Source organism: Furipterus horrens, unplaced genomic scaffold (genome assembly GCF_987537825.1).
Source record: "Furipterus horrens unplaced genomic scaffold, mFurHor1.1.pri manual_scaffold_4, whole genome shotgun sequence".
In the NCBI taxonomy this organism is placed as follows: Eukaryota; Metazoa; Chordata; class Mammalia; order Chiroptera; family Furipteridae; genus Furipterus; species Furipterus horrens.
Genome location: NW_028327174.1, coordinates 100,247 through 122,723, shown reverse-complemented (window position 1 = coordinate 122,723; position 22,477 = coordinate 100,247). Strand labels below are relative to the sequence as shown.

Sequence of the window (22,477 nt, the reverse complement as noted above, 5' to 3'; positions counted from 1 at the left end):
GCATTAGAGCTAAAAATAGTCGAATGTAGGGAAAAGGTCACCTGTGTCTGCTGTGCGGCCTGTCCCGGGATCTCGGCAGCACAGGGCTGGGCCGCCCCACCCAGGGCACTCTTTGCACCCCCTTTACTCCCCAGTCCACTACCCAGTTACTCGAGTATTTATCACTTCCCAGCTGGATCTAGGGACGGCCTAGGGAGGGGCCTCCAATTGGCGGAAAGAACCCTTAACTTTGAAGCCCAGAGCACTGAACAGCCAGGCTTTTCAGGAAGGGAAACAGGCTCAGAGCAGTGGTCACCCTTGTCAGTCTGTGCGAGTCCCCATGTGGCGCTCTGTGCGTGACCGAGCCGGGCAAGGACAGGGTGTGAAGGAAGAAGCTCGTTTATTGTTTCAAGGTGCACAGCCAGGGATTCCCGCCCATGGGGACCTGCTCAAACTGGAGGAGAGGTCAGCCTCCTCAACGGGTCTCAAGGGGACTCAGCCCAGTCCCCAGGGCCTCCTGCTCTTGGCCCCTCCCTCCAAGGTCCTGCCCTGGAGGCTCTGGGAACATCCAAGGAGCTGGGGGTGGAGAGTCAGGATGGGGGGTGGAGGCTGGTCAGCTGCCCCTTCTGCTGGAAGTATAACTGGAACCGAGACTGGGCGTACTCCTGGAGAGGAGACCACCCCACGTACTGGTGAGCGGGCCTGGGATGACCACCCACAGCCCCCAGTCTGCCCACAGCATCCCAGGACTACCCAGAGTTCCTGGAGGATTCGAGGCCCCTGCTGCCCCCCTCCCCAACCTAACTTGCCACCTGGGTTACTCACCAGGTAACCAAATTCTATGGTGGACATGGATGCCTGGAGGATGGACCAGAGACCCCAAAAGAAATGGGACGCCAGAGCATACCTGAGGGGGTGGGGAGAACAGGGGCCGGGAGCACATTGCCTGGTTCCCAGAGCTCCACCTTCCCCAATGTCCTAACCCACAGCTTGTCCCAGCTCCTCCTCCAGCCTCCGGCCTCACGCCTGCTCTCCCGGCCTCACGCCTGCTCTCCCGCCCCCACTGAGCACCCACACTCGTCTGCCTCTTCTGCGGCCCCTGGCTGTACTCCCTCCGCCCCAGAGGTTAACCTCACCGATTAGCCTCTACCAGCAACTCTTCCTCCAGTTTTCTCTGCTCTTCTTGGGAGATGGTCTCGCCTTTCTTTACCTCTGCCAGGTAATGGCGAATAAAATGCAGCTGGGATCAACAGACCAGAGTCAGGAAGTGGGGGTGCACTTCCCAGTTACCACCCTTTCTCACCACTCCATCCAGGCTTCGCCCTCCTCCTTGCTCACAGGCCAGGTCCGACTCCCAGCCTCCAGCCCCCATACCTGCTGTCCCCGGGTGGGGTAGTCTGCAGGCTGTGCTTTGTAGAAAGGCCACTCCTTGTGAGTGTAATCATAAGCCCACTCACAAAAATGGTTCCCAATGTCAAAGCCCCTGGGGGAACAAGGTAGACCCTAAGTCCCCAGGTGCCCTGGGTGGCTGGGCGGCATAGGAAGGCCTGGTCTGCTTCCCAGGGCACGGCGGGGATGGCCCCGGCGACCAGGGGGCTCACCTGTAGTTGTAGCTGCTGTACTCGAAGTCGACCAGCATGATGCTGTCGGCATTTTCTGGCTCTGAGAGCAGCAGGATGTTCCCTGGGGGAGGCGATGGGTGCTGGTCATCCAGGGCCCTCTGGCCCCTTCACCTGGGGTTGGGAGACCCAGATGGCTTCTCCTACCTTCCTGGATGTCATTGTGGCAGAAGACCACGGGTGATGGGGTAGAGTCTAGTAACTTCCTGCAGGGGGCAGGGACATGTGTCTGCACAGGAGTGACTACAGGAGGGTCAGAGCCACCCTCATGGGCCCTCAGCAAGCCCTGGGGGCAAAGCTGTAGGCTCCCAGCTGCCCCTCCGGTGCTCTCCGGCCCTCTCCGCACCCTGTCCTGCCTGTCCTCACCTGAGGCTGCCCATCTCGTCCTTCAGGCTGTACATCTCCAGCAGGTTCATCTGGGGGGTGCCGGTGGGGGGCAGGTCCAGGATCTGCTTTAGGTACCTGAGGTCCAGAGAATGGGATACACACGCTCTGAGCTCTGTGCTCCCTCTCCACCCCCTGGGGCCGGCTATCCTCGCTGTCCTCCTATCACTGTGTGGCTATCTGGCAAATGTTTCGAAGCCTGTTCTGTGAGAGACCATGCTAGCTAGCCCCTGAGACACCTGATCCACTCAACTGGCCCGCTGGGCAGAGTCGTAGACCCACTGTCACAGCCCAGTGCAGTAGCTGCCAGCATGAGGGATCAGCCCTGCCGAGGGCCCTGGCTCACCGCTCCATGGTCCCAAACAGCCAGCGGGGCTCCTTAGTGAAGGGCATCTCCATGCCGTGGAACCGGGCCATTTTCGTGGCGATGGCTGCTGACAGCATGGGCTCTCGGAGGTCTCGCGTCTTCAGTGGTCGGCTCTGCACCCAGGAACCTCTCAGGGCGGTGAGGGGGCTGGGGCAGGAGTGGGGAGGGATGGGGTCGGGGGGGAGAGGTTGGGGTCTTGGGTCAGGGAGTGAGTACGGACACGGGGAAGGGGACAGGGGCTGGGGAAGGCGGTGCCTCGTACTGGGATGTACTGTTCCAGTCGGCCCTCTGGAAAGACTCCGTAGAGCTGGGGCCCCAGGGACCGCTCCGCAAGGATGGCGAACATCACACTTTCAAGGACCAAGGAGTCCACGCCCTGAAGGAAGATGACAGCAAGGGGCAGGAGTCGCGCGGCCAGCGGCAAAGCAGCGAGAAGAGGGTCTCCCTTTTACTCCGAGCGCCGCTGGGCTCGTTCTGTTGCCCGGAGGCTCGCGGCCCCTGAGGCTCAGCACCTCGACCTCGGCGGGGCAGTACCGCCGGCCAGGCTTGGATGGGAAGCCCCCTGCCTCCTCACCTGCAGGATGGCCCCATACAGCCGCAGCAGCACCTCCCGGGGCTCCTCGCCAACGCTGGGCAGGTGGTCCGGCAGCGCGCAGCGGAAGAGCAGGTTGCTGAGGCCCCCACTGCGGACCACACCGGGGTCTCAGCCCGCTGCCGGCTCCCCGGGCAGGCCCGTGCGACCCCCGTCCCGCGCAGCATCGGAGGGGCTGCCCCCTGACCTCCCACCTCACGGGGTCAATCCGCAGCTCCTCCGGCCGCACTCGGCGCCAGGCACCGCCCAGGTACTCCCGGCACCACTGGTAGGCTCGGTGCTCGGCGTCACGCGACTGCGCCGAGCCGCGCTGCTGGTTCGGGGACGCGTCGGGGCACTTAGACTGCCGCCAGCTGTCTGTGGCTGGGCGGCCGCCGACAGTCCCGCCTCCCACCACATCAGCGCCTTCGGCCGCCATGGCTCCGACTCCCCAGGGCCAACGCCCAGCGAGCTCAGCCCCCTTCACGTGGGATCGGCTGTGCTCGGCTCTGCTTCCGGCCAGCCTGCACTTCCCTGGTCGGACTCGGGTCTTCCCGGCCGTGTCCGGCTCCTCGCTGCGCCACTCGGCTCTCTCCGTGACCGTGGTCCCGAGCCCTTTCCGGAGGCCAATTCGGCGCCTCGGCCGTGCCCCGCCCCTGCTCGCTCGCCCTCTGGGCGGGGCTTCTCGGAAGACAGGAAGCGGTCTGCGCCAATCAGAAGCGTGGTGAGCGGCAGGGGGGCGGGGTCCGCTGCAACGGCGGGTCACGCTGGCCAGTCACGTGGGCGGGGTGGTGCTTCGCTGGAGCGCGCGAGTCTACTCGGGCCGTGGGAGCCCAGCGGCAGATGTTCTTCTAGGGCAGGTGCCCCGGAGAAGCCAGGCCTTCGCCGGGTGCGGAGCAGACAGGGCAGCACGGTGGGTGGTGGCGGCAGTCCCTCGCGGGGGCAGTCGGCAGGAAGGGAGCCGTCATGTGAGCGTGGCCGGTCCTGAGCGTGGGTCACACCTGGGAGAGGCGGAGAATGCTTGGCGCTCGGTCAGTGCCGTGTCAACACTGGATGGGAATGAATGAAACATTGGGACCCTTGGGACAACTCCAGTGACGCCACGTACCTTCAATTCCCAATCACTGCGGGATCCCGTGTCAGCGGCAGTGCACCTCTGAGAGGAGGCCCTTGTCCTGCTTGAAACCAGCCCTCTGGTCTCCAGACCTAGAACCAGTTAGAAAATCAAATCAGGAGGAAAAGGCTCGCACCTGGAGCAGACACCTGGGGCTGCCTCACATCCCCTTCCCTCATTGGCCTCCGCTGCTGTCACCGCTGCAGGGGCAGCCCCAGGGATTTGTGACAGGCCTGTTGGACCCTGGTGTTTTGGGGGGTGAAAGAACTGGGCAGCTGACAAGTGGTATGATTTGAATAACCAGAAAGAAATCAAGAGTTGGTGATCGGAAGGCGAAGGTCAGTTGCTACAGTGGAAAACCATGATCACTTGCTCTGTTTGATCTGAGCCAGTCCTGAGACCTGAAGCTCAGTGGTTGAAGGGAGAAGGGTCCTACAATGTTACCATAAATATATTCAAAAATATTTCTCCTCAATCCTTCCCCAAAGGGACTTAGAGCCACTGATCAGAGTAACTGATCTACTTTGGAAAAAGGACTATTGAGACCTTTTCAGTGGCTGTTAGATACATGATCTGAGCTGACATTGTGTGGGGTACCCAAAGCATTGTGAGCCACTGGTTCTGGGACACAGGTGGTAAATCCTGTCCCAAGCCCTGCAGGTGCTTCTCTGGCCCCAGTGCACTCTGGGGTGGCTGTGCCTCACATGGGCAGAGCTGCACATGGATCCCTGACCTCTGGAATAAGAATCATGGTAACAAGCCCTGGTTAGTGTGGCTCAGTGGACTGAGCGCGAGCCTGCAAACCAAAGGGTCAGCAGTTCGATTCCCAGTCAGGGCACAGGCCTGGGTTGCAGGCCAGGTCCCCAATTGGGGGCGCATGAGAGGCAACCACACATTCATGTTTCCCTTCCTCTCTTTCTCCCTCTCTCTAAAAGGAAATAAATAAATCTTAAGAATCATGGTCACAGGAGCACAGGGCAGCCCCTGGAACTCCCCACCCGACTCACTCCTTCAGAACTGTGGATCAGAAGCAATGCTGCGTTCCAGGTGGGACTGCAGAGGTTGTGTCACTCTCAAAGACAAAGTGGCGGTACCCAGTAAATCCCTTTCAGTTCACCTGGATGACCCCTGCAAAATCTAGGTGGATTCAAGTAAATGAAACAAGATCAATGCCACCTGTAGAGGCATGAATAAAGAAACAGGGGTTCATACAATGGAATGTGATGCAACCTTTAAAAGAAATAAGGTAAGATTTCCAGTCAAGATGGAGATGTAGGTAGACACGCTTTGCCTCCTTCCATAACCATAAGAAGGAATACATCTACCTCAACACAAAAAACAAACAGAACTACCAGAAAATTGAACTGCATGAAAGTCCAACAAACAAAGATATAAAGAAGCAATACTCATCCAAATGGATAAGAGGGGTGGAGCTGGAGAGCCAGGGCAGAGAGGACGCAGTGTGGTGGTGGCAGCAAGGCAGTGGCTGCAGTCAGCCAGTGGGAAGAGCAGTTACACATTGTGAAAGCTGGGAGGGACACCTGTGGAGCAATCCCAGGTCAGACCGCGCAGCTCACGGTTCCAGCACCGGAAAATAAAACCCCATTGCTTCTGGCTGTGAAAAACAGTGGGCGTTGGGGCAGTGAAAAATACTGTTGGTCTCTCAGGAGAGTCCATTTAAAGGGCCCCCACTGTCCTAGAATATATGCAAATCCACACATGCTGGGAACCATCACCAGGGCAACAGCTAGAGGGGCACCAGTTGCATACATGAAGCAGGTAAAGTGACTGGAAAAGGGGCGAGGGCTGAGCAAGTGGCATTGTCCCCTCTCTGACTCCTCCCCCACATACAGCACCACATGGTGATAAAACAGGTTGCCCAGCACTAACAAATACCTAAGGCTCCTCCCCTTACAACATAACAGGTGCAACAGCTCTACCTAAGACTAAGAGGCAAACACAGGAGCCTGTCAAGACAAGGAGACAGAGAAGTATGGCCCAAAAGAGGGAACGGATCAAGGTTCCAGTGGGAGAACTAAGCGACGAGGAGATAGCCAACCTAACAGATGCAGAGTTCAAAATACTGGTGCTAAAGATGCTCACATGCTTGACAGATATGCTTAAGTACGTCAAACACATAGGGGAAGAAGTGAAGACTATGCTAAGTGAAACAAAGAAAATCCACACAAAACCAATGGTGAAGAAAAGGAAACGGGTTCAGATCAATGATTTGAAACATAAGGAAGAAGTAAACAGTCAACCAGTAAGGATGAGAAAACAAAAATTGGAAAAAAAATATTGAGGAGAGGCTTGGGAACCTCTGGGACAACTTTAAACATACCAACATCGAAATCATAGGGGCGCCAGAAGAAGAGGAAGAGCAAGATATTGAAAAGTTATGTGAATAAATAATGAAGGAAAACTTCCTAAATTTGGTGAAGGAAATAAATGTACAAGTCCAGGAAGCACAGAGAGTCCCAAACAAACTAATCCCAAAGAGCACCACACCAAGACACATAATTAAAGTGCTAAAGGTTAAAGATAAAGAGAGAATCTTAAAAGCAGCAAGTGAAAAGCAGAGAGTTACCTACAAAGGGGTGCCTGTAAGACTGTCAGCTGATTTCTCAAAAGACACTTTGCAGGCAAGAAGGGACTGGCAAGAAGTATTCAATGTTATGAAAAGCAAGGACCTACAACCAAGATACTTTATGCAGCAAAGCTGTCATTTAGAATGGAAGGGCAGATGAAGTGCTTCCCAGACAAGGTAAAGCTAAAGGAGTACTTCATCATCACCAAGTCATTACTATATGAAATGTTAAAGAGACACATTTAAGAAAAAGAATATCAAAACTATGAACATTAAAATGACAAAAAACTTAAAATGATGAGCAACTGAATCTCAAAAACAAAAACTAAGCAAAAAGCTAGAACAGGAACAGAATCATAGGTACAAAGATCACTAGAGGGTTCTCAGCTGGGAGGGGGAAGGGGAAAAAACAGTGCAGGGATAAAGAAGCATAACTGGTAGGTACAAAATAGGGAGACATTAAGAATAGTAAAGTATGGACTTCTGGCCAAGATAGAGGCCTAGACAGACATGCTACATCTCCCTCCACAACTAAGAAGGAATACAACTACCTCAAAACTAGAGACAACCAGAAGTTCCAGAAAATCAGGCTGCATGGAAGTCCAACAAAGATATAAAGAAGAAATACTCATCCAGACAGGTAGGAGGGGTGGAGCCGGGGCAGAGAGGATGCGGTGTGGTGGTGGTGGCAGCGGTGGCAGCTGCAGGCTGGCAGAAAGCGCAGCCACATGTTTTAAAACGTGTGGAGGGACACCTGGGAAGTGTCCCAGCTCCTGACCAGACTTCAAAGCTCATGGTCCCAGCATCAGGGAAAATTAAGCCTCATTATTTTGGACTGTGCAAACCAGTGGGGATTGAGGTGCAGGAAGAAACTGCTGATCTCTCAGCAGAAGCCGCTTGTTTAGAGGGTCTCCACAGTCCTTGAACGTCCACAGACCCACCCACTCTGGAATGACAGCCAGGGCAACAACTAGAGAGGTGCCAGCCCCATATGAAGGTGGAAGAAGTGCCTGGAAAAGGGGCAAGTGCTGAGCAAGTGGCATTGTTCCCTCTCTGAACCCTCCCCCACATATAGCGCCACAACGTGGTGAAACAGGTCGCCCATACTGACAAATCCCTAAGGCTCCGCCCCTTACAATGTAACAGGTGTGACAGCTCTACCTAAGACACAGAGGCAAACAAAGGAGCCTGTCAAGATGAGGAGACAGAGAAGTATGGCCCAAAAGGGAGAACGGATCAAGATTCCAGCGGGAGAACTAAGCAAGAGGAGATAGCCAACCTCACAGATGAGGAGATAGCCAACCTAACAGATGCAGAATCCAAAATACTGGTGATAAAGATGCTCATAGGCTTGACAGATATGCTTGAGTACGGCAAATGCATAAGGGAAGAAGTGAAGGCCGTGTGAAGCAAAACGAAGGAAAATCCACAAGAAACCAATGGTGAAGGGAAGGAAACCAGGGTTCAAATCAATGATTTGAAACATAAGGAAGAAAAAAAACAGTCACCCAGTACAGAATGAGGAAACAAGAATTGAAAAAAATTAGGAGAGACTTACAAACCTTTGGGGCAACTTTATGTGCAAACATCCGAGTAATAGGGGTGCCAGAAGGAGAAGAGGAAGAGCAAGAAATTGAAAGCTTATGTGAAAAAATAATGAAGGAAAACTTCCTAAATTTGGCAAAGGAAATAGACATACAAGTCCAGGAAGCACAGAGAGTCCCAAACAAACTAGACCCAAAAAGGACCACACTGAGACACATCATAATTAAAATGCCCAAGGTGAAAGATAAAGAGAGAATCTTAAAAGCAGCAAGAGAAAAGCAGAGAGTTACCTACAAAGGGATGCCTGTAAGACTATCAGCTGATTTCTCAAAAGACACTCGCAGGCAACAAGGGACTGGCAAGCAGTATTCAATGTGATGAAAAGTAAGGACCTACAACAAGATCACTCTATCCAGCAAGGCTATCACTTAGAATGGAAGGGCAGATGAAGTGCTTCCCAGACAAGGTAAAGCTAAAGGAGCTCATCATCACCAAGCCATTATTATATGAAATGTCAAAGGGACTTACTTAAGGAAAAGAAAATCAAAACTCTGAACACTAAAATGACAACAAACTCACAACTATCAACACCTGAATCTAAAAAATAAAAACAAAATCTAACTAAGCAAACCAGAACAGAAACAGAATCACAGGTGTGGGGATCATTTGGAAGGTTATCAGCTGGGAGGGGGAAGGGGGAGAGATGGGGAAATGGTGCAGGGACTAAGAAGCATAATTGGTTGTTACAAAATAAACAGGGGGAAGTTTAGAATAATATAGGAAGAGATGAAGCCAAAGAATTATATGCACGACCCATGGACATAAACTAAGGGGGGTGGGATTGCTAGGGGAAGTGAGGGGGGGAAGGGTGCTGGGCGGAGGGTAGCAAAGGGGAAAGAAATTGGGACTGCTATAACAACATAATAAAATATACTTAAAAAATGAAGAATAGTAAAGTAAATGGAGAATCCACAGAACCTATATGTATGACCCATGGATATGAACTAAGGGGGTTGCTTGCTGGAGAGAAGGGAGGTACTACTGGGAAGAGGGGGGGAAAGGGGGGAAACTTGGGGCAAATATAATAGCATAATCAATAAAATATACTTAAAAAATAAAAAGAACAAAGTAGATCTACAAACCCAGAAAGAATAGCCAGGGTATATTACTATCTTGAAAGAATGAGTTGTGAACTAATATGTATGTACACAGGACAATCCTGTTTTTTATTAGAAAAAACTAATGTTCACATATATGCATGCCTGTGTGTATGTATAAGTATATAGGTATAAAGAAAAAAAGTAGTGGAAAAATCAGAGTACAACTCCTTCCAATTTTTATTTTGTTAGAAATACTGTATTTCCCACTTTTCAATTGTTAGAGAAATAAAAATAATTCAGCACATATGACTAATTGGATATAGTGATTATTAGAAGATCATATATTTCTTATACTTTGGGTCACCTTACTCCTTGGGTCACCTTTGGAATCATTGAGAATATCCAGGAGTCTGGAACTTACATATTCATTAAGAAAGGGAGGGAAAAATGAATATTTCAGGGAGAGCTGGACAGATCACAACTTTGGAGAAAATTAAGGCAGAGATAGAGGGGTTAATAGATTACAATTCAAAGGTGCATTCACTCATTCATTCATTTAGTTCAGTGATTTTCAACCGGTGTACCACAAGAAGTTTTAAAACATGCAACACCCGACTATTTACTCAGGGGCACTGACCTCTTTTCCTTAGACTGTCAAATTAAAAAAATGACAACAGCCAACATAACAACAGCCATCTGGTGTGAATGAACCAAAATTAAACCTATGTTTTAGTCATATCAGCTGTATATATACATATATATACATTAAAGAGTTTACTTATTATTTTTAGAGAGGGGAAGGGAAGGAGAAAGAGAAGAAGAGAAAAAAATCAATGTTTAATTGGTTGCCACTCACATGCCCCCAACTGGGGACCTGGCCCACAACCCAGGCCTGTGCCCTGACTGGGAATCAAACTGGCGACCTTATGGTTCGCAGGCCAGCACTCAATCCACTGAGCCACCCTGCCATGGCTACATATATATATATATATATATATGTTTTGATTTGCCACAGAATTTTAGTAATTAGTCTCTGTGTGCCATGAGATGAAAAAGGTTGAAAACTGCAGAATTAGTAATTTTTTATTTAGTATCTATTGCACTCATTGGTGTGAAAATTCTTTTCAACTTCCAGTAGCAAAGAGTACATTTCCAGAAGCAGTTCACGTTTATATGGGAAGGACAGACAAACACGTTCATTGTCTTGCTCCATGGGTGTTTTAACTTTCCTGCTCTCTGTCACATTATAATCCACTGAGACCTTGATCATCCAGACATTCCACATAACATTGATGATGACATGCTAACTGGACATGGTGTAGAAGGAAGTGACCATTATTAAGATAATGCATGTCAGAGAATGAGTGAGAAGCCCTCAGAAGCTCTGGAGTCTGTCAGCAGTGAAGTCTTCAGGGGTGCAGCGTTGTGAGGCAAACAGGGCATCAAACCAGGTGTCACCTCAAAGATAGGGACAAGTTCTGCATCTTGCATCCCTGTCATGAAGAAGGAGGCATGGCACTTGATGGACCTCTGGATTTGGGATCAGCATGTAACACACTTGGGAAGACTGTTGTGACCTATTTATTGGATGACTTGGGAGACTGCCAGTTGTGAATGGGGTGCAGAGCAAAGGAGGGCTCTGTTGAAGGTGGAGATTGTAGGGTTCTGCTTAGCAGAATCAGTGGGTTACAGTTGGGCTTCTCTGGGGCAGACAGGGAGCCTGTGTGGCAGCTTTGGCAGGACCCAGCAGGAGTCTGCCCCAGGGGTCCAGAGCAAGGTCATGCCTGGCACAGTGCAGATCTCTCACCTACTGATAGCAGCTTCTGGCACCCTACTGGACCCAAGCAGAGGCTGCGTGCCTGATTATGGGACATCAAATCACCATGTGATCAAATCCACCTGCCTTCAGCTAGATATTGACTGACCACCAAGCCAATAGGTTAGGCAGGCTCAGTGGTCATTCTGGGCAGAGCTTCAGGCAGTGCACTTGGATGTCCACCTTGTAGGGAGGGAGTGTCGACAGAGTAGAGGTGGGCTAAGGAGGGATGCAGGGGACAAATGGGTTATGACAGATGTTTTGCTGGTCAGTCAGGGAACTGGCAAGAGCAGGAGGCAATACTGGAGACAAGGAGGGCAGGGAAGAAGGGCCTGTGGGCACGCTCACAGTCATTAGGGAGGGAAACACACTAAGAAATGCCGTCCTTAGAAAAACACTTTAGTTGAGATGAAATATGGATTGTGTCGGGGGCTCAGGACAGGGCACGGCCTGCCCAGGCTGGTCCCTCTGGGCTGGTGCTATGGCCACCAGAGAATGAGCAGCAGCTGCTGCTCTTCCCCGCAGGCGTGGGCTCCCTCTGCCCTGGCGTCCAGGCAGTGACTGCTGCAGGGCCTCGTCCTGCCCTCAGAAACCTTTCTTTTTTTCTCCACAGAAATAATTTCGGCAAAGAAATATCAGGGCACAGGAATTCCATCGGGGGTGGGGAGGAGGACAATTTCACTGCACTCCTGGTGGAACTCCAGCTTCCTGCTTTTGCTACATCTCTGGCAAGTCTGCCTAACGCGTCTTTATCAGCCGACCTCGGGGCCGTGGTCCCCCCTTCCCCCTCCAACGCCAGCCGCCCCTGCCCAAATCCAGCTCCCGAGCGCGACCTGAGACATCGCTGTCCTCACACAGCTCGTGCCCGAAATGGTGCCAGGCACAGAGCCAGAGCTGGAGAACATTTTCCCAGTGGAATGAACACAGCCTGCGGTCTGGGGCTTCGTCCAGGGCCCACCCGCCGCTCTGTCCAGCCTGCGCGGCCTGCACTATACTCCGAGAGCTCGGTGTTCGCCCCAGTCAGCGTCCTCTCCGCGCCCCACTCCGTGCCCAGCGGGGATCAGCATCCCCGGCAGACGTCTCCGTTCTTCCCCAGTCAGCACCCTCCGTGGGGACAGCTCCTCCAGCCCCGATCAGCACCCGGGCGCGGACAGCTCCTCCATCCCTCCCCACCCCCGCCCCCCCCACGCCGCGCGCCAGGCCTGGCGCCCCAGCTCTTCCGCTCTGGTTCCGTGGGACGTCGGCGCAGGTGCCGGGGCCGCACCCATCCCCACCGGCCCCTGCCCCCAGCGCCAGCCCAGCGGAGGTCTGCGAACCCAGACCGCCGCCTTCCTCGGATCGGCCCCCCGCGGGATCCCCGTCGTAGGCCTCCACCCTCGCCGGTCCCCACCCGCAGACCTTTCTGGACCCGAACCTGACCCCCCATCTCGGCCAATCCGCTTCTCACCCCCTCCCCGAAAACAAACAGCGCACCCGATCCCTCCCGGACCAGAGCCTCCCAGCCCAACCATCTCCTCCTCCAACCAGCGGCCCCGCCGCCGCCGCCGGCTCCCTGTCCCCTCCCCCGTCCCCTCCCCCGTCCGCCGCCCCTCCCCCTCCCCCTGCGGCGTCCGCTCGGGCTGCCGCGGTGTCCTGCAGGGAGGCGAGGTGTGTGGCGGGCGGGGTGTCGCAGGGCGTGTCACGAGGTGAGGGGGAGGCCGAGCACCGAGGGGACCCCGCGGCCAGGCGCGCCCCCCCGCCCCCCCTCGCCGCGGCCTTTCCCGGAGAAGATGGCGGACCGCGCGGAGATGTTCGCTCTCTCCACCTTCCACTCGCTGTCGCCACCCGGCTGCAGGTACGCGGGCGGCCCGGCCGGCGCTCCCCTTCCCGCAGCCCCTCCCGGACACCCCCCTGGGCCCCTCGGCCGGCTGCCGCCCCACCCGCAAAGCCTTGGGGCCGGTCCTGAGGCCGGTCTGCGGACCCCCGGTCTCTCCGTTTCCGTCCCCCACTCGCTCTGCTCCAACAGCCCCAGTGACCCCCATCCCCACCCCCCCGCTCAGTTCCCCGCCGGGACCCAGTGCCGCAGGCCGCCCAGCAGGCTGACCCTTCAAGGGTGGAGGTCCCGGGCTCGGCCCTTGTGGGCGGCCTGCCTGGCCGGGGCCTGAGCCCACCCTCTGCGCGCGGCCTGGCCTTCTGGCTTCGTGGGGGCCTGGCCCGCGGGGCTCAGGGGAGAGCCGAAACCGAGCTTGTGCCCCTCGGGGAAGGGGCTGTGGTGGGCGAGGGCTGGACCTCGGGGTGTAGGCCTGCCCTGAGTAAGAGGGGGGACAAAGTGGCCACTCCGCTCCCGGAACAGGCTGACCCCTCCCTCTCCTGCCGCTGCTGCAGCCTCGGCTCCCCTCCCCCGCTCGGCTCAGCCCGACTCCCCGGAGGCCCAGGCGCGGACCCGGAGGGGCCTGGGGCTGAGCAGGGAGGAGAATGGGGAGGAGGGCTGAGCAGGCAAGAGGGCCCTCTGGGCCGGCCGTGGCTCAGCTCGTGGGGACCATCCCTGGAGAACGGAGCTGGGGTTTCACAATGATGGCAGGCTGTGCATCTGGAAGCGGGGGGGTGGGGGTGGTGGTGGGGCTGTGGAGACCCTGAGGCCTAGGAGCTGGGTTTCCCGGGGCGTCTCCTAGAACTGGCTCCCCCGCAGGGCCCTGGGGCTGCCGACTCCCTGGGGAGCCTGACCTTGCGCTCTGACCCGGCCTCCTCCCCAGGCCTCCCCAGGACATAAGCCTGGAAGAGTTTGACGATGAAGACCTGTCTGAGATCACTGATGACTGCGGCCTGGGCCTCAGCTATGACTCCGACCACTGCGAGAAGGTGGGGCGGGGAGGGGGGCACAGAACCCTTCCAGGGAGAATCGCTCGTGGGTTTTTCGGGGGGGGGTCTGAGCTCAGCCTTGAAACTAGAGATGCTCCGGTTGCCCCCTCCCCCTTGGCCTCTTGGCTAGGGGCCCTTCCTGGATATCAAACCTCTCTTCTAACCTCTGCCAAGGGTCTTCCTCGGCAGCCCTTGCTGGACCCCCAGCAGTGGGCCAGCTTTGGGGGGCTCCGGTGTGCCCGTGCTTCATATCCCAGGAAGATGTAACCCCTTCTAGCTCACCTTGTCTCCTTCCCAGCCCTGTCCCCGCCTGCAGCTCTCTGCCCCACGTCTCCATCCCTGGAACTGTTTCTCCCCTATCTCTTCCCTCCTTTTCTCCTCCTCCTGTCTCCCCATTTCTGTTTTCATTCACTCAAGAACATTTCCTTTTTTAAAAAAAAAGATTTTACTTATTTGTTTTTAGAGAGAGGGGAAGGGAGGGAGAACGAGAGGGACAGAAACATCAGTGTGTGGTTGCCTCTTGCGCACCCCCAGTTGAGGACCTGGCCTGTAACCCAGGCTGTGGCCTGACTGGGAATCGGACCTGCAACCCTTTGGTTCACGGGCCGGCATCAAGAACCCTTCTGAGCAGCTGCCATGTGGCAAGTGCCAGGGGCTCCCAGGGGCTTGAGAGAACAGGACAGGTGTGGCCCTTGCCTTCAGGAGCTTATAACCCAGTTGGGTTGAAAGACACGTGAGAGTGTTGGCTGCCTGAGTGTCAGGGACTGGGTTCCACCCGCAGGATACAAGGGGCAGTGAGGGGGAAGGGAACCCAACCGAGACTTTGCAGGGGAAATGGCACACAAGCATGCCCTTAGGGATGACTGAGCGGTGCTGGGCTGAGGAGGGTGTAGACAGGAGGGACTGCAGGAGAGAAATTGCCCTGCTGGGACTAAGTGTGTCCAGAGGCCCTGCAGCAGGTGCAAGCTTGGTGAATCCTGGGTGCCGGCCCTGTCCTCTTTCCTGTGTTAATTTGCTGTGTACTGAGCAGCAGCCATGGAAGGTCCTGTGCTGGGTTGGGTGTGGGGTACACCCCTGCTCAGTATGGACAGCCTGCCCTGGCAGGGCCTGCAGCTTGGGGTGGGGAGGGGAGGTGGACCAAACGCTGCCCGGTACTCATGAATTGTGTCCAGCTGCTGTGACGGGGAGTGGTGGTGTCATGGTGGCGGGGTCGGGGGTGAGATGAGGCTGGCAGCTGGGTCGGGGCTGTTCTGAGAATCTTTGCCACTCAGGCTTAGGAGTTCGGGCTCTTACCAAGAGCTAAAGTGAACCTTATGTATCTTAAGCAAAATGACTCTCTTGGGAAGCAGAGTGACCTGGAGGTTCCTGTCCCTTGACTTACAGCTTCCTGCTTTCCCCTTTCCTGACACCTGTGACCCTAAGTCACTGTCACACTCTCGCCCAGCTCTGCCCTGTCCCTCCTTCCTGCAGGACAGCCTCTCCCTGGGGCGTTCGGAGCAGATGCACCCCATCTGCTCCTTCCAGGATGACTTCCAGGAGTTTGAGATGATCGATGACAATGAAGAGGAGGAGGAGGAAGACGAGGAGGACGACGAGGAAGAAGAAGAGGAGGGCAAGGAGGGGGGAAGCCCTGACTCAGAAGCCCCAGATCTGGAGCCGCTGAGCCCCTCCCCCTCCCTGGCGGGGCCTCACAAGCACCGGCCCACGACGCTCAGCCTGACTATGCTGGGAGCCCAGGTGGGTTCCCGGGCCCTTCATCCAGGACTCTGCTGCCCACAGCAGCCCGCGGCTCCTTCCCTGAGAGCTGGAGCCCCCCCTTAGCGCCTCCTTTGTCCTTTCTGCAGGACTCCTTGAACAACAACGGAGGCTTTGCCCCACTGCCGCCAGCTTCCTGGCAAGAGACAGCGCTGTGCTCACCTACCCAGGCGCCCCTCCGAGGTGGGCAAGGCGTTGGGGGCCTGGAGGCAAGGGAGGGAGACGGGGAGGATGTGGGCTGGCTGACGCACGCCCCTCCCTGCAGAGCCGCCTGCCCCCCGCGGCCCCGCCGACGCCTGTTGCGGGGGGGCGCAGTCGCCTGTGGGCCCGGGTTGTGACTACGAAGGGAACCGACCCGGGGATCTTCCAGCGCCCGGTGGGGCCTCGCCCACCTCGGATCCTGGCATCGAGGTTGACCTGGGGAGTGGCTCCAGCAGGGGCCGCGGCGGCCGGCGCAGCAGCCAGGAGCTGTCCTCACCGGGCTCCGACTCGGAGGACGCGGGGGCCGCGCGTCTGGGGCGCATGATCTCGTCCATCTCGGAGACGGAGCTGGAGCTGAGCAGCAGCAGCGGCCGCTCCTCGCACCTCACCAACTCTATCGAGGAGGCCTCGTCGCCCGCCTCGGAGCCCGAGCCCGCGTGCGAGCCCCCGCGCCGCCCCGCCTTCTTACCCGTGGGCCCGGATGACACCAACAGCGAGTACGAGTCAGGCTCCGAGTCAGAGCCGGACCTCAGTGAGGACGCCGACTCGCCCTGGCTGCTCAGCAACCTTGTGAGCCGCATGATCTCTGAGGGCTCCTCGCCCATCTTCTGCCCTGGCCAGTGCCTCTCTCCTGCGGCACAACGTCCTCCCGGGGAGGCTGCATCACCGCCGGCCGGCGGGGCTCCCGAGGCTGCGGGCGCGGGCGGCGTGGAGCTGGTGGACATGGAGACGCTGTGCGGGCCACCGCCCCCCGCGCCGCCTGCGCCGCGGCCCGGCCCCGCACAGTCCGGGCCCTGCCTTTTTCTCAGCAACCCCACGCGCGACACCATCACGCCACTGTGGGCCACCCCGGGCCGCGCCTCCCGCCCCGGCCGCGCCTGCTCCGCCGCCTGCTCGGAGGAGGAGGACGATGAGGATGAAGAAGAGGAAGATGAGACCGAAGACAAGGCGGGACCCCCGGGGGGCAGGGGCAGGGGCACGGGCCCCGAAGTCCCGCTGGACGCCTCGCTGGTGTACGACGCGGTCAAGTACACGCTGGTGGTGGATGAGCACACGCAGCTGGAGCTGGTGAGCCTGCGGCGCTGCGCCGGCCTGGGCGAGGACGGCAGCGAGGAGGGCAGTGGCGGCGAGGCCAGCGAGGATGAGGAGGGAGCTGCTCTGCTGGATGTTGGTCAGGGCCCAGAGGCTGCCTCCCCAGACAGCCCCGACCTCACCTTCTCCAAGAAGTTCCTCAACGTCTTTGTCAACAGCACATCTCGGTCCTCCAGTGAGTGGGAGGTGGGGAAGCGGGGCCCAGATCCCAGGCGGTCCCCAGAGGGCCCAGGGCAGCACGAGAGTCTGGGGGTGGTGGCTGGGCTTTCCCCAGATCCCTGACAGGCTGCACAGTGGTGGGAGGCCGCTCTGCCTCCCTCCCTGACTCAGGACCGGACATTGAGGGAGGGGGGCTTGGCCAGGCCTAGAAATGCTTTCTGTCCCCGTCTCTGAGTGCCTGTCTCCTGTCTGCTTCTCAGGCACTGAGTCCTTCGGCCTCTTTTCCTGTCTGGTCAACGGGGAAGAGAGAGAGCAAACCCATCGGGCTGTGTTCAGGTACAGCCTCCGTCTCTTTGTCATGACAGACATGGGATCCTGGTGGACACAAGCCCCCAGCCCTCTCCCTCCCCGTGACTCCCACCTCTGCCCTGACGCAGGTTCATCCCCCGCCATCCTGACGAGCTGGAGCTGGACGTGGACGACCCGGTGCTGGTGGAGGCGGAGGAGGACGACTTTTGGTTCCGGGGCTTCAACATGCGAACGGGGGAGCGGGGGGTCTTCCCTGCCTTCTACGCCCATGCAGTGCCGGGCCCTGCCAAGGACCTGCTGGGTAAGGCCCCGTCTCCAAGGGGCATCTTGTCACCTGAGACCCCCACTCTCTGACCTGGGCCCCTTGTGACCCCCAGGGAGCAAGCGGAGCCCCTGCTGGGTGGAGCGCTTCGACGTGCAGTTCCTGGGCTCCGTGGAGGTGCCCTGTCACCAGGGCAATGGGATCCTGTGCGCGGCTATGCAGAAGGTCAGTGTGGAGGCGGGCCTGCCGCAGCCCGCAGGAAGCTCAGCTCCTGGAGGCCCTAGGCTTCCTCAGAGGCCGAGAGGGGGCCTCGGGGCTTCAGGGGCAGCCCCTGCCCTGACTCAGAGCCTGGAGTCTCGGTGGGTTCAGTGGGGCCTCTACTTTCCTTTAACCCCGCCCCCTCTTGTCTGAAAATCAAGACTAGCTCTCACCGAGCCTTCCGGGCGGTCACCTGCTCACTCATTCACGGACTCAGTGGGCAGTTTGTGCCCAGCAGCTCCTCTGCTAGTCCTGTGGTTGAGCAGGAGAGCCTTGACCTTCAGACCCCTATCCAGGCCGTAGGAACAGGCAGGGAAGGTAGGGGCAGTAGGGGTCATTGTCCTGGCTGGAGGGATAGAAGGCAGGCAAGGAAGGCTGAGAACAGAGAGGTGGCTGGCTGGTCCTGGGACTGAGGATCCACACCAAGAACCTGCAGAGGAATCTGCAGTGTCTTCCGAGTGGGAGGGAAGGCCAGCGGGAGGTCCTTAGACCCTCTCCTCTGACTTCTTCCCCAGATTGCCACTGCCCGGAAACTGACCGTTCACCTGCGTCCCCCTGCCTCCTGTGACCTCGAGATTTCTCTTCGGGGGGTCAAGCTGAGTCTGAGTGGTGGACCTGAGGTGGGTGTGGGGAGCTGGCGGGGGGCTGGCCAGCAGGGGCGGCAGGCCTCTGACTGGCTCCGCTGCCCCCTCTGCCCAGTTCCAGCACTGCAGCCACTTCTTCCAGATGAAGAACATCTCCTTCTGCGGCTGCCACCCCCGCAACAGCTGGTGAGCGCCCTCCCTCCCCGGGGCCCAGGAGACACAGCTCAGATGGGTTCCTCTCTGGCCTGGGGGGCAGACAGACAGGAGCACAGACTAGGGAGTGCTGGGAGCAGTGGGGGCAGGCGGACGTCTCCGCGGGGCTCCAGCAAGCAGACTTGTGGGGAGGTGGGGGGCCTGGAATTCAGGAGGTGACTGAAGGCAAGTGGGGGATGGGTGGACCTTCCAGGGAGCAGTGAGGCCAGGTTGCAGGCGAAAGGCAGTGGGGGTCTTGGGGAGTAGCTCGGTGACACGAGGGACACAGGAGTAGCTGTGCCCTCTGACTATGCCGGCGAGCTTGCACTGGCCCCCCCTGGTGGTGGCGCTGCGGCATAACACTGCCAGGCTGACCAGCCGGCTCTGCTGCTGTGCAGAGTGGACTCAGCCACGCGCAGGCCGGATCGCCGCTGAGCTCGTCCAGGTGCTGTGTCCCGGCAGACAGGCAGGACCTGGGTTGATGGGTTATAGCAGCTGGTGTGGCATCTGGGTGATGGGAAGATAGGAACCACTTGCCAGGTGAGGAGCTGATGGCCTGCAGGTGCAGAGAGATGGAAGCGGCCATTTGTCGCTGAGTCTGGAGTGTAGGAGAGAGACGTGGAGGGAAGTGTCAGTTCAGAGCAGGTGGTGAACTGGGGCCATGAGGCGAATGAGGTAGCTAGGCAGAGTGAGAAGTGACAGGAGTAATCGGGGAGGGACAGTGCCAGCATTGTTACCCGTGAGGGTGGGAGCTCCAGGCTTCCTGCCCAGCTGGCGGCTGCCCACTGGGTCCCCATGTCCTAGAGGAAGGAGCTGGGAGGAGGTAGCCAGAGGGACAGGGCCCCCCAGGGGCTCACGAGGACTCGATGGGCTGCTGGAGGAAGGACCCGATGGCACTGGGGCTGGGCTTGTGACAGGTGTTGAGGCCAGCATGTGTGTCATTTGGACACTTTTGTGGCCACGAGGGTGAGGAGGGCTCTGCTGCCTGGGGGTGGTGTCAACCCTTGGTAGGTCAGAGCCAGTGTGGCCTCTTGTCCTCTGAGAATGGAGATGGTGTGACGGGAGCCACCATCTGGATGCCACTCTAAGGTGCAGAGAGCTCAGACCAGACAGGTGGACAGGGGACGGGGACCACACCAACCAGCGGGGAAAAGAACACCCTTATTTCTCAGCAGAGGGAAACCAGCTGCCCAGCTTGGGCATCCCGTCTAGACAGTGACTGGGGACAATTCCACGAGAGAAGCGTGGTCAGACCTGTGGTCCTGGATCCAGAAGTGGAGGCAGTGGGGGAGGGGAGACCTTAGTATCTGTTACTCCAGAGCTCAGCCCAGCCCCTGGTGGAAGGATGCACCTGTGAAGTTGCGTTAGGTGGCCGGTGCACTGGCTTCCCCGTGTGGTGGGGCAGAGGTGTGTGCGGGCGAGCCGTGCTTGGGCGCAGCAGCAGCGTGGCCCTGGCGATCACAGGCCACCAGACTTGCTGTGTGCCCGCCGAGGCGTTGCCCAGCCCCTCTGGGCCGTCGCCCTCATCTCAGGGCTGCTGTGCGGTTCCGTGAGTGAATAACCCAGAGTGCTTAGAACGGTGCCTAGCGCTTGGTCAGCAGCATCTAAGTGGTGGTGAGTACGGACGAGATTTCTGACCAGGGCCTTTGAGAGGAGGCTGCACTGTGTTCACAGACAACATGAGCCCATGTGCCGGCCACCGTGCCATCACACGGATCCCGCCTGGGGGAACCACAAACCCCGCTTCACCCATCAGTGTGGATCGCATGGGCCAGTCGGGGGGTCTCGAGTCTCGTGCTGCAGGACCTTCTGGACAGTTCCTGTCATTGATCCCTGGAGTGAGAAGAAGGGCAGAAGTGCAGGAGTCGGGCTGGGACTGGGTGGCTGACAGCCAGGGTGTGGTTCCCCTGGAAGAGGGTCTCACTGCTGAGGGGCCGCTGTCCACCCCACACCAGAGCTCAGAAAGCAGCTGTGCATTTACAGGACCCCAGGTGGGGCTGGGCAGGCTCAGGGCATCAGAGTCAGCTGAGGTGTGTCCAGAAGATGGGGTGAGGCCTCGCTGTGGCCTGTGCTCCCAGGCAGGCTCGGGGTGGGGCCGCAGCGCTGGCGCGAAGGGGGAGGAGCCAGCTGGACACCCCTGACGTGCAGAAGTTAACACAGGTCACTGACTCCTCAGAGGGGCCTGTGCTGGGGGTGGACCCAAAAATGCTCCTTTGAATCCTTAAGTTGTGGGACCCATACATCTCTCCTGTCCCGACGCTCTGCCCGAGCCCTCTGTCCAGATTGCGGGGGGCCCTGAGGTGTGGGGCCACCCGCTGATGCCCCCACGCCGGTCCCCCTGCAGCTATTTTGGCTTCATCACGAAACACCCTCTGCTGAGCCGCTTTGCCTGCCACGTCTTCGTCTCCCAGGAGTCCATGCGGCCCGTGGCCCAGAGTGTGGGGTGAGCAGGGTCTGAGGGCAGGACCAGCAGGCAGGGTGGCTGGGCTGCCCGTCAGCCATGCCGGTGCCGGAGTGCTGGTGGGCGAGCCCAGAGGCGAGGTTTGGGGACTTGGGGACAGGGGAGTGGGGGCACAGGTGGGACAGATGTGAGAGGGGAGATCGGATGAGAAGCAGTAGAGGTGGGTGGGACCTTGAGGCGGCTGCTGAGTGGGGGGGGCAACCCTGGGCGTGGGAAGGAGCAACCGCCTTGCCCAGGTCCGGGGTCGGGGTGGGAATGGGGTGTTGGGGCCTTGGTGGCCAGGATGGCTGAGGAGTGACATCTGGGGGTGACGGGCAGACCCAGCGTCGGCGCTGAGCGGCAGGGGGCTGCCATGTCTCTGCAGCCGCGCCTTCCTGGAGTACTACCAGGAGCACCTGGAGTACGCCTGCCCCACAGAGGACATCTACCTGGAGTAGCCGCCCGCACACCCCCCGCGCCCGGGCCCTGGGGCTGGGGTGTCTCAGAGGCTGTGTGGCTTTGGCAAGGACTGGATTGGGGGCACGTGGGACCTGCCGTCCAGGGAGTCTTGGGGGCTCCCTTTGCTGTGCAGGGGCTGCAGGAGGGGGAGCTGTGCCCCCGCTTTCCCTCTGATCCCCTTCTCTCTGTGCCTCCTTCCTCTGTGTCTCTGCCCCTGTGCCTGCAAACTCACCCTCTGCTCTGTGCTCTGAGGTCAGAGCTGGGAGGGGTGTGGAGGACAGCGAGGATCTAGGCGACTGGTGACATCAGGCTCCCAGGTGTCCCTCCCACCCCTCCCCAGTGATTTAAAAGGAATTTTAATTTTTATAGTGAATCTCAAGGGGTCTCCCCACCCTGAACCACAGGGACAAAGAGAGGAACCCCCATGCCGCCCCACATGGAGCTCGGGGGGGGGGGGAAGCAGGGAGGGGTTCCCGAGAAGGGCCTTGGGGACATGAGTAGTAGTTCCCGCGACTGACTCCAAGCCCCAGACTTTGCCCGGAGGAGGGCGCCCTGCCCCCGGCCCCGCGCCCCGCCACACCAGCGCCCGCTTCGCCGCTGCAAACTCCCCGCAGTCCAGCACCTCAATAAACTCTGCTTGGTGTGATCCTGTCTGTTTCTGGGGGGACATGTAATGGGCCGGGGTCCCCATGACAGAGGAGACCAAGCCCCCCAGCAACAGAAACACGAGAAGCCCCACTCATGGGTGCTCTTTGCCACCACATCCCCGGGGGCCTCCCTGATACACTGGACTGGCACCGGTCACCGCGCTGGAGTGCAGCTGGGGAGTGGCTGTGGCAGGGGGAC

The 22,477-nt window shown here is 58.1% G+C and overlaps 2 protein-coding genes across 2 annotated transcripts; one reads left to right on the top strand and one right to left on the bottom strand.

Moving 5' to 3' along the window:
- Positions 1 to 362: 362 nt before the first annotated feature.
- Positions 363 to 3,596, bottom strand: CHKB (choline kinase beta). The gene is made up of 11 exons (XM_090272194.1): positions 3,136 to 3,596; positions 2,924 to 3,032; positions 2,612 to 2,725; positions 2,329 to 2,462; positions 1,965 to 2,060; positions 1,746 to 1,804; positions 1,581 to 1,662; positions 1,354 to 1,462; positions 1,116 to 1,219; positions 805 to 886; positions 363 to 644 (listed from the first exon to the last, which is right to left on the bottom strand). Exons 1-11 carry the CDS (start codon positions 3,357 to 3,359, stop codon positions 570 to 572), a joined length of 1,188 nt encoding a protein of 395 aa, XP_090128320.1. The 5' UTR covers positions 3,360 to 3,596; the 3' UTR covers positions 363 to 569.
- Positions 3,597 to 12,687: 9,091 nt separating this feature from the next.
- MAPK8IP2 (mitogen-activated protein kinase 8 interacting protein 2) lies at positions 12,688 to 22,277 on the top strand. The gene is made up of 12 exons (XM_090272192.1): positions 12,688 to 12,916; positions 13,815 to 13,920; positions 15,391 to 15,657; positions 15,765 to 15,867; positions 15,941 to 17,143; positions 17,388 to 17,463; positions 17,565 to 17,737; positions 17,814 to 17,923; positions 18,472 to 18,576; positions 18,656 to 18,726; positions 21,077 to 21,175; positions 21,558 to 22,277. Exons 1-12 carry the CDS (start codon positions 12,852 to 12,854, stop codon positions 21,628 to 21,630), a joined length of 2,451 nt encoding a protein of 816 aa, XP_090128318.1. The 5' UTR covers positions 12,688 to 12,851; the 3' UTR covers positions 21,631 to 22,277.
- The last annotated feature ends 200 nt before the right edge of the window (positions 22,278 to 22,477 follow it).

Bases quoted from the DNA above. Each gene is read 5' to 3' on its own strand.
- CHKB (XM_090272194.1), bottom strand. From the start codon at position 3,359: ATGGCGGCCGAAGGCGCTGATGTGGTGGGAGGCGGGACTGTCGGCGGC. The intron at 1,663-1,745 runs GTAGGAGAAGCC...CGCCTCCCCCAG, and splicing joins CCACAATGACATCCAGGAAG to GGAACATCCTGCTGCTCTCA. The intron at 1,463-1,580 runs GTGAGCCCCCTG...TTGTTCCCCCAG, and splicing joins TACAGCAGCTACAACTACAG to GGGCTTTGACATTGGGAACC.
- MAPK8IP2 (XM_090272192.1), top strand. From the start codon at position 12,852: ATGGCGGACCGCGCGGAGATGTTCGCTCTCTCCACCTTCCACTCGCTG. The intron at 17,924-18,471 runs GTCAGTGTGGAG...CTTCTTCCCCAG, and splicing joins TGTGCGCGGCTATGCAGAAG to ATTGCCACTGCCCGGAAACT. The intron at 21,176-21,557 runs GTGAGCAGGGTC...ATGTCTCTGCAG, and splicing joins CCCGTGGCCCAGAGTGTGGG to CCGCGCCTTCCTGGAGTACT.